General features: G+C 43.3%; 1 protein-coding gene across 1 annotated transcript; it reads right to left on the bottom strand.

The window, feature by feature from the left end:
- Positions 1 to 7,253: 7,253 nt before the first annotated feature.
- gadd45bb (growth arrest and DNA-damage-inducible, beta b) lies at positions 7,254 to 9,475 on the bottom strand. The gene is made up of 4 exons (XM_028816207.2): positions 9,251 to 9,475; positions 8,858 to 8,959; positions 8,384 to 8,606; positions 7,254 to 7,946 (listed from the first exon to the last, which is right to left on the bottom strand). Exons 1-4 carry the CDS (start codon positions 9,292 to 9,294, stop codon positions 7,833 to 7,835), a joined length of 483 nt encoding a protein of 160 aa, XP_028672040.1. The 5' UTR covers positions 9,295 to 9,475; the 3' UTR covers positions 7,254 to 7,832.
- Between the last annotated feature and the right edge of the window lie 1,481 nt (positions 9,476 to 10,956).

Raw genomic sequence — 10,956 nt, 5'->3', positions numbered from 1 at the left:
ACACTGACCATGGAGCACCAGGTCTGTCTATCTTGAAGACAATAACATCTTTTACTTCTATACCGCTCTCTGATCCTGGATGGGTGTAGTGATTGCTCCCCCTCTTTTTGTCTTTTGACATTTCTTCAAACTTGTGATCTCTCTCTTCCATCCAACATAACTCCTTCAGATTTTTTTTTAATCCATCTTGATGTCCACCTCAAGAGCAAACCCCTTTAATCCAACTTCAAGGCTTTATTGTGTATCATCAGCTAGAATCTTGGACTGTGAAACAAAAAACCAGGAAGGTTTGAATGTCTTGTAATGTAGACTTTCATTCCAGGTAAACAGGCAAGAAAGTCAAACAGGGACAGTGTATGCCACTCTGACCTGAGAGAAGACAGCAGATGATAGGCAGAAACCAACAAAAAGGAGCCGGCATGGTAGCTCATGAAGTGGCAGTACGAGAATTAGCCTACCATTTTAGAAAGAGACTGATGCTACACCCACATTGCTACATTTTCTTTTTAAAATGCTTACGTTAGCATCTTCACATCTTTTACAAAAGCATTTCCGACCTCGGTAAAATAATCAAAAACGTGTATGATATAGTTATCAGTTTACACCAAGAATCAACACAGCTTCAACGATTTACACAAATCCGGCGAACCCTGAAGGGATGGTTACACCGCTGGCCATAGGATTTATCACAAAACTGTAGCTATTGGTAAATTATTTGCCTTTTGCACAGGTATTCAGCATTTAAACTGTGCAAAACCCAATTTAGATGCAACAAGCACCATAGAACGTATCTCTTCTAAGCCTTAATATGTTTTTCTTCCATGAAGGGTGACCAATCAGGGAATGAGATGTTGTAATAAGCAGGATCCAGTCAGGAAAGGGCTACATCATAAGCACAAACACAGTCATTAAGTATGTGGATGACATAATGGGGTCTCATCAGCTTACAGAATGGAGATAATGACAGTTGGTGCAATAATCCACCTCTTAATATGGACAAGACATAAGAGCTGAATGTTAACTTCAGGAAGGCCCATGCTGTCCAAACCCCACTGCACATCGGGGGCTCTACAGTGCAAAGAATTGGTCAAGAGCACCAAATTCCATGGTAAGCACCTGCCAGCTGACCTTGCTTGGTCATTTCTCATCACCTCAATAGCCATGAAGGTGCAGCAGCATCTCCAATTCCTTTGGCAGCTGAAAAAGGCAAGCCTTACTCCCCCCATTCCCACTATATTCTACATGGGCACCATCGAGAGCATTCTGACAAGCTGCACCACTATCTGGTTTGGGAACTGCAGTGTCTCTGACTGTTAGGTCCTATGACAGCAGAAAAGATCATTGGGACCTCTTTGCCCTCCGTTAAAGACATCTTAATACAGTGATGTATCTGCAAAGGCTACAGCATCGTGAAGGACCAGCCCCACACCTCCCCAGGTCTCTTTGTCCCACTTCCATCTGACTGAAGGTATCGGAGCATCCAAACTGGTACTGTCAGGTTCTGCAGCAACTTCTACCCCTCAGCTGTCCAGACTCTGAACTCTGTTCTGCCCACCTGCCCTCAGATCTGCTCCAAGCAGTTTATTTATATACAGTACATCTGTTACACCTGTTACTACTGTTGTTTTTATTGTTAGTTGTTGTTATTTTATTACTATCTATTTCAACCTTTTACTATCTATTCAGTTACCAATTTTTTATTGCTAATTGATTTATCTATTTTTAGTATAGTTTTGTTCTTTATTTGTCTTGCACTTGTCCTGCGTTTATTCAAATGTTGCACGGCGCTTCTGCAGAATGCAATCTCATGTCACTGTATGCTGCAACATGGTGTATGAATGGCATGGCAATAAAGCCACCTGACTTGATTTGAACAAATCAGAGTGCGATTAGAAAACTGTGTTCTCACCTGTCCACACCACAGCATTGAGGTTGCATTTTTAGATGTTATGGACTCTGAAGAGTGTTATTCAGAGATGGAAAACATTGGAGTGGCACAAATGAAAGGTGAAAGCGGAGGCTAATGTCTGCATTTTGAAATCAAAGTCTAGTGGTGTGGACAGAGTGATGCCGTAGGGCAGAGGTGTCAAACTCAGGTCCAGAGGGTCCGCAGTGGCTACAGATTTTCATTACAGCCACTTTCTTAATTAGTAACCAGTTACTAATGACAATGGAACACACTTCTTTAGCCTTCATTTTAATTGACTTGCTTATTTTTTGCCCCTTACTTAGCAGCCAAACAATAAAGAGACGCAAGTAAGCCAACAGAAGATGATCTTATGGGGCTCAAGTAGTCCTGCTCTTAGATTTATAAAACTTGCCTACTCACAAATAGAGGCCTGAAATAGACATGAAATTTACAGTCATATGAAAATGTTTGGGAACCCCTCTTAGCCTGCATAATAATTTACTTTCAACAAAAAAGATAACAGTGGTATGTCTTTCATTTCCTAGGAACATCTGAGTACTGTGGTGTTTCCCGAACAAAGATTTTTAGTGAAGCAGTATTTAGTTGTATGAAATTAAATCAAATGTGAAAAACTGGCTGTGCAAAAAAGTGGGTCCCCTTGTCATTTTGCTTATTTTGCTAGTTAAGCTTTGAACTCCATAGACAGGTGTGTCCAATCATGAGATATAAAGGTATTTAAGGTGGTCAACTGCAAATTGTGCTTCCCTTTGACTCTCCTCTGAAGAGTGACAGCATGGGATCCTCAAAGCAACTCTCCAAAGATCTGAAAACAAAGATTGTTCAGTCTCCTGGTTGAGGGGAAGGCTACAAAAAGCTATCTCAGAGGTTTAAACTGTCAGTTTCAACTGTAAGGAATGGAATCAGGAAATGGAAGGCCACAGGCACAGTTGCTGTTAAACCCAGCAGGTCTGGCAGGCCAAGAAAAATACAGGAGCAGCATATGTGCAGGATTGTGAGAATGGTTACAGACAACCCACAGATCACCTCCAAAGACCTGCAAGAACATCTTGCTGCAGATGGTGTATCTGTACATCATTCTACAATTCAGCGCAATTTGCACAAAGAACATCTGTATGGAGAAAGAAGGCCTTTCTGCACTCACGCCACAAACAGAGTCGCTTGTTGTATCCAAATACTCATTAAGGCAAGCCAGATTCATTTTGGAACAAAGTGCTTTGGACTGATGAGACAAAAATTGAGTTATTTGGTCATAACAAAAAGTGCTTTGCATGGCGGAAGAAGAACCCCGCATTCCAAGAAAAACACCTGCTACCTACTGTCAAATTTGGTGGAGGTTCCATCATGCTGTGGGGCTGTGTGGCTAGTTCAGGGACTGGGACCCTTATTAAAGTTGAGGGTCGGATGAATTCAACCCAATATCAACAAATTCTTCAGGATAATGTTCAAGCATCAGTCACAAAGTTGAAGTTACACAGGGGTTGGATATTCCAACAAGACAATGAGCCAAAACACAGTTTGAAATCTACAAAGTCATTCATGCAGAGGGAGAAGTACAATGTTCTGGAATGGCCGTCACAGTCCCCTGATTTGAATATCATCGAAAATCTATGGGATGATTTGAAGCAGGCTGTCCATGCTCGGCAGCCATCAAATTGAACTAAACTGGAGAGATTTTGTATGGAAGAATGGTCAAAAATACCTCCATCCAGAATCCAGACACTCATCAAAGGCTATAGGAGGCGTCTAGAGGCTGCTATATTTGTAAAAGGAGGCTCAACTAAGTATTGATGTAATATCTCTGTTGGGGTGCCCAATTTTATGCACCTGTCTAATTTTGTTATGATGCATATTGCATATTTTCTGTTAGTCCAATAAACTTAATGTCACTGCTGAAATACTACTGTTTCCATAAGGCATGTCATATATTAAAAGGAAGTTGCTACTTTGAAAGCTCAGCCAATGATAAACACAAATCCAAAGAATAAAGAGGGGTTTCCCAAACTTTTTCATATGAGTTGGGATTTATAAATGTAACCTTGATGGAAAGAATGTGTGATTATTTACAGCACCTCTGACCCACACATATGCAACGTTTTGGAGAAACTGGAAAGTGATGCCCGCCTTGATCAAGCAGGGACATGCAGTCAAACGAGCTCAATGACGACTCGCACGCATAATCATTCATATCGTGAACCATTACTACAATGCATGTGGACGTGACAAACATAATAAACCTCAAAAGTGATTATTATGATACACAGACTCCACTTTAATTCCTTCTTAAGAGGACAGGGCCATTGCTGCATATTTGCACTGAAGAACTGTTTTGGGTTTTCATCGATTTACATCTGCTACTTATTGTCACTTCACAAGGTTAGAAATATCTCTGCCAAGCTTCACTCCCACAGTGCTTCAAACCATGAACCGACCAAGAAGGTGCTACATCCAGTTTTCGTATGGTGTTAGAGCACTGCCATAAAACAGAACTGCTTTTTGCCAACATAAAATGGCAATTTGCAGCAGTGTCCACTTCTTCTAATGTAATCAGAGCTCTTTACTGCACTCATATTACAATAAGGGTACCTAGCAAACTGCATGCACTGACATTCCATTAATGCACAAGTCATTTCTGATGCCAAAATGTGGCTGAGAAATGTTGTGTCAACCCGTGATTCAATTATTTTGAGGCAAAATGGCTTCGACAGACATGACAATACTGTACGTGGTGGCTGACTTGTTGGTAAGGTAACTAGCTGTGTTTCTTATGGCCTGTACTATACATTGCATCAGCAATCAGGTGCCAAGTGATAACGACTACCAACTCAGACGCTGGCACTTTATGCCTTTCCCTGACCCCCAGACCACAGAGGAGAGGCGCTATAATGCTGTGCATGAAAAGCACAGCATGGGACTTGATGCATGAGCTGAGAGGCTGCTCTATCAGCCGATGGAGTTCTGCAGCAATGTGTTTGCATATGTATGAGGTTGATTTGCATATAGCCCATTTATGGCTCTTTCAGTTTCAGGGTAGCAACCGGGCGAGGTTCAAGGAGGGTTCATGTGCGCACATACACATAAGTTATGCTTATCTTCAAGCTCAAAACCATGCAAAGTTTTACAAATAAGACCACCATTTTGACTCCAACCAGTCTCCTATTCAGCTTTTAATGAAACTCGTTATTTAATACTATTGCTTGCAAGTGTCTTGTGCATGGGAAAGGTTCTATATAAATAAAATGTATTATTATTATTGTTGTCATTCTGCCTTATATGGCTTCTTCAAAAGCAGATGAGTATCTTTATGTTTTTCTTTTGAAATATTGATATTGAGAAAGATATTGTATGAAAGACACAGGTGCAAATGGGATCTGAGTTAGCTTGATTATCTGTTGCTGGATAAAGGAAAAAAATGAAACAAATAAAATACAAGTCAGGCAGTGTGGCACCAGTGTGGTTCAAATCCTGGCATTGTGTCACCATGAGCAAGTCACTTCAATTGCCTGTGCGCCAACTGAAAAAAGAAAAGAAATGTAACCTATTAGGTCTCAAATGCGGCTGTAAGTCACTTTGGATAAAGGCGTTGGCAAAATAAATAAATGTAAATGTAAGTCATTCAAGAATCAAGGAAACACAGTATGCTCCATTAGCATAAGCAGTTTACTACTAATGGACAAAGTGGCTGGAAAGAAAACCTGCAGTCATTTTGGCCCTCCAGGATCTGCGTTCAACAACCCTGTCATTGCGTAATCGTTTTTGGTTGCCAAAAGAACCATCCACATGAAGGATCCAGAAAGAACCTTTGTTTACTTAGATCTGTAACAACCTCCATAAACAACTATGATACAGTGGCAATGGATTTGTGAAATGCCCACCGGTTCCTGGTTTTTAAAGGATTCTTAAAGCATACAAGAACTTTTTGATCTGTTAGCCTACTGTACATTATTTGTCCACATATCAGGAACCTTTTCAAAGCTCAGAGAGCCAAGAATTAAATGCTTCTTTGTCAGGCAAGGGTTCTACAAGGAACCATCCAGCCTAGTAAACTATAATTTTGGATCCAGGAATTTTAAGAGTGTGGGAGGAAAATAAAGCCTCAAGTGAAACATGGGGAGAACTCCAAAAGGAAAGGATTCAGGCTTTCTGTTTAAAATACATGAAAATAAAAGGGCACTTTCTGATAAAGGTTGCAAAGAAACTCTGCAGGCACGGAGGCATTGTCACACAACTGAACGCCATATGACAACGAGTAATAAATAAGCCGCTATACTGAGGCATTAAAAATGGCCTTTCATCTCTGTCCCCAGCTGGACATTGAGGTGCCCCTGTAACTTGCCTTCTGCTGAGCCCTTTGTCCCGATGTTGTCCTCAAGATTTCTGTGATTGTCTGTGATTTCTCTCATCCGCAACATTCCTGTTCGTAACCAGTTCTTTGTCGTTTTCCCTTTGAAATGTGGGTTTACTTGCGTGCATTAGCGAATACACAAAATGTGCTCAATAATGAAGGCGGTAGTAGGTAACCCACTTCCGTGGTGATGCATTATCCACCTCCTGTTGCCTTTTCAGTAGTGATGAAGAAATCACCTCATCAACTCCCTGTTGAAATCAGTCATTTGCAGGAATAGACGTGCTAACTAAAGCACCGCGATGTCACCGCCTACCCTACGCCCCGCCCCCTGCAGGTGTTAATTGAGTTAGCATGCGTGTCTTGCGAGTCGATGTGCCACTTCTTTTAGGCGGATTACTGGGAATGCATAACATAGAAAAATACATTTTTTTGTAACACTGTGGAAAATGAAAAATAATGCCAGCCAAGAACAACTGTACTGGAGGACTCCCCTATGCAGCTGCAGACATTTGAGAGCAGGACACTCCCAGAACTGCCAGTACCCACCTCTGCAAAACTGCCAACTCAGCTGCTGCACTGAGAAACAGAACACGTATTTTTTCCCCTTACAAGGGGGCGACAGTATGGGATGTGGTCTCCCTTACCAATTTTCCAAGTCGTTAAGGCCAGTGCGGGCTGCGGGTGGGGGCTACCGAAACAGATCCAGAGGCGCCGAACTTCCAGTCGCCAGATCGCCCCCCTCACTCCTCCTCCCTATGGTCTAGCGCTGTGTGTAAGCCTTTATTCTCAATTAGCAGTAAGACGTTACACCCCCCACTCCCCTACTTTTAAAATAGATTGGGCGTCACTCTCTCTCTCATTCACTGCAGAGAAGTGGACACAAAACCAAATATTGCCCTTAGCCCATGCTTTTTATACTATAATGATGTGTATCTGACGTGGAAGCTAAATATGAATTAAAAATCAAGGACCACAGAATCCATACAATAGCACTTTATTGAATACATATAACACATGTTACACAACTTTTTTTAAAAAACAACAATGACGTGTAATCAAGTGCTCCTCCGGCTCTTGCAGCTTTCTGTCAGGTTCATGCGTGACCCGCGGGGTTATTGTTGTCGGGACGTCCCATACGAGTCCACAGTAAAAAAAAAAACAAAAACAAAAAACTTAAGCTGACACATTTCCAGTTATGTGTAATAGTATTCCGCTGGGCCCCACAGCCACAGCTGGCACTTGCCAGTCCATCGTGCCTCTATGCCCTCATGGTGATGAAGATGATGTTTTGGAAAGGAGGGTGGAGAACAGGCCCTCCTCTCCGCACCTCGAGAGCTTTATCCTGGTTCCTCTCTCTGTCTCTCACTCTCTCTCTCTGCCAGGACGTCCGGCCGCTGTGTTCATGTTGCACAACCAAGGAAGCAAAACCTCCTTTGTTCTTTTGTGCAAATGCTTTCCCAGCTCCTCTTTTTTTTCTTCCTCCGATTTCAACATGCATTGCTAACCAACTCCCCTTCCACAAGCATTTCTGGGCGCAGAAGGGAGATTTGGTGGCGTTCAGCGCTCCTGAAGTGAGACACAAGGCACCCACTGGTTCCGGCTGCGGCTTTCTTCGCAGTAGCTTCCCACTTTTTCTAAGGCGGAGTTTTTCCAAGCGTTCGTGTGCGGATTCTGATGAGAAGAAAAAAAAAGAGAAGACAACGGGTTAGTGACGTCGTGGGTGTGAAGCGAGTGCCTCGCCCCCTTACTGCGTGCGTAAAAGCAGCGCCTATGCACGTGGGAGGGAGTTTCTGCTTACAGTACAAACTCTCAAGACGCACATTGTGCAAAATTAAAGCCAGAAGAACCACTCGATGCCTCCACAACACCCCCAACCACCAGCCCCACGCCCCTTTAAGCAAAGCTTTCTCAACAATACATGTAAAACACAGAAACCCCAGGGGCGTGAGGTTTGCAAAATCTTTCCGGTCTCCTTTTTCATGTTGTTCCAGTAACATACAGTAACTGGCAATGACTCCAGCCGAACCTTGCCCAATTCTATTGTTCATTAACAGGTCCCTTTTACACACATTTCACTCCACCATCTGTCAGTTACATCCCACACTCACCGTGACCAGCAGGCAATGTAAGTCCCGAGCTTCATTCGCGTTGCTTTCCACGCCGGCTTCACCCAGCACCTCGGCCAACCTCTGCATGCCGGACACACGTACAATGTTGATGCCGTTGTCACAACAGAAGGCCTGGATCAGGGTGAAGTGGATCTGTAAGGCGATGTCATCTTCGTCCTCCTCGTCAGTTGCTAGGATGCAGAGAACTATGCTGTCCGAGTCACTGTAAGAAAGGAGAGAAGCGTTACTCGCGAGTGCACGGGGATGGGTAATAAGACTGCTAGGCGTTAGCAAAGGTGTAGCAGGCATAAGAAAACCAGCAGAGTTGTAGCAGTTTGCAAAGTTGTGCCATCATGCAAAGCGCTATATCCGCGTAGTTTAAGCACTGTGCATGACTGGATGCGTGCGGCAGACAGAAACCAAAGAGTACAAGATTAATGTGATGAAAGCAATTGCGTGGACACGCGTACTTACACATTCATGAGTTTGGCAGATTCGAAGACTCCCGCGGTCAGACAGCTCTGCCTCTGAGCCGCCACCAGCAGTTCCTCCAGAGCCTGTTTCACGCTCTCCATCCTACAGGGCGACAAAACGAGGAATCGAGTGAGCGACTGTCACGCCACCAACTATCATATATGCGTACGACACGTTGTCTGACATGCCGAAACTATCACACACATACACCGGCGTGCATATATCGGATAAGCCGGCTCATACGCCGACACACACGCAATGTCAGGTACCACTCATATATCAGACTTTCAAAGTCTAAGCGAAGGCACACGCTCATAAAGATACATACGGACAGTAACATACACACGATGCTGCACACAGACACTGACGAAAAGTACAAAATATTCAACTCACTTCTTCTCGGTGCTGCTGCTACACACCGTCTCCTCCAAAGTCATGTTGTACGAGTTATAATCCACAGCGGTTGCGGAAACGGAGATGCAAGATCCACAGGAAAAAATGAGCGCAGACTTATCCTTGTGCGGTACAAAACCCAAGCCGATCGGTTCTCTTGCAAAAGTTAGTAAATCCACAAAGCTCGTCACGACGCACAGACACTTTTTAATGAGGAGAAAACAGCTCGTAGGTATTATAAAGCCTCATAGAAGGGGGCGTAACCTACAGCCTCCGCCGCAAGATCACTGGCTACTGTCTGTGAGCCATCCTCCCCCGTTCTTTAATTTGATTGGATTGGAAGAAACTAGAACGTAATCGCAACTGGTCCCACGTGGGGGAATTTTTTTTTTGTTCCTGAACGAGAAATTCCCTTTTTTCGTCGTGTTTGACTAAGTTCGAGCCTTCCGGAACAACCTGCGTGAGAGAAAGAGAGAGAGAGAGGGAGAGAGAGAGAGAGAGAGAGAGAGAGCGAGAAAATCAGTGCAAATTAAAAATAAACACCGGGTCACTCTCCCACCCCCAATTAATCGAGAGTGTGCATTATCTATCTATCTATCTATCTATCTATCTATCTATCTATCTATCTATCTATCTATCTATCTATCTATCTATCTATCTATCATTGTGTTATGTATTTTGATCACAAGTGCATCTGGCACTGTATAACGCCTAGTCGTACCATCTCCTCAAATTGTCAGTACGGTCATGTCACGAGAAGCCAGAGCGTCTCGTTCTGTCCTGTTAATGGACCTTGTGACATGCTTATCGCACCCTTACACAACCCGTGACACTGGCCGTCGAGTGTGACTTAAAACACAAGCGAGCGGGCGCGGCACGAAATCGCCATCTCTCTATTGCCCTCTGGCGGCAAGATGCTGAAACGTTCTGTTAGCGGTGTTGATTACTGACCCATTCTGCCGCAGTCCTTGTTCTCAGCTAATATATGCTGACTAATTTGTTCATTTCCCGTCACAAGGCGAGTTTCTGTCTTTTTTGCTTCAGGAGTAAACTTTCGAAAAAAAAACTGAGCCTATTCAATATACTTAGCAAGTATAAACGTGGCTCCTTGGCAGATGATGATAGATAGATAGATAGATAGATAGATAGATAGATAGATAGATAGATAGATAGATAGATAGATAGATAGATAGATAGATAGATAGATAGATAGATAGATAGATAGATAGATCTCCTTTTGCAGGTATGTTTTCTCCCAGTATTGGTGGCTGCTCATTTCTTCTCACTATCCAAATGCATGGACTCTACTGTAGAAAGTGACCGTGAGTTGCCACAATGTGAAATCTCTCATCATGTAGATAGTGGCTTGGCATAGTGAACACCTTCCCAATGCACTTTATAAATGTTGACTGATTTTTCATTACTATTTTAGCCACAGCAATTGATGAGCCTGGCACTGTCTGGGTTGGAGTTTCCAAGTTTTGCATTGTCTTTAACTGATTTTCTTCAGGTCCTCTGGCTTTCCTCTCCATACCAGTCTGGCAACACATAATGAGGCCTGTATGAGTGAGGGTGAGTGTGACCCAGAGTGTATCCTGTAATGGACTGATGGTGCCCGTCTAGTGTCAGTTCCTGCAGTGCTCTTGATGATTCCAGGACGGGTTTCTGCTCCATGTAACCCTGAACTGGATTAACAGATCTGCAAA

This window comes from Erpetoichthys calabaricus, chromosome 12 (genome assembly GCF_900747795.2).
Source record: "Erpetoichthys calabaricus chromosome 12, fErpCal1.3, whole genome shotgun sequence".
NCBI classification, from domain to species: Eukaryota; Metazoa; Chordata; class Cladistia; order Polypteriformes; family Polypteridae; genus Erpetoichthys; species Erpetoichthys calabaricus.
The sequence above is the reverse complement of the archived record's forward strand: the minus strand, read 5'-3'. Positions and strand labels throughout refer to the sequence as shown.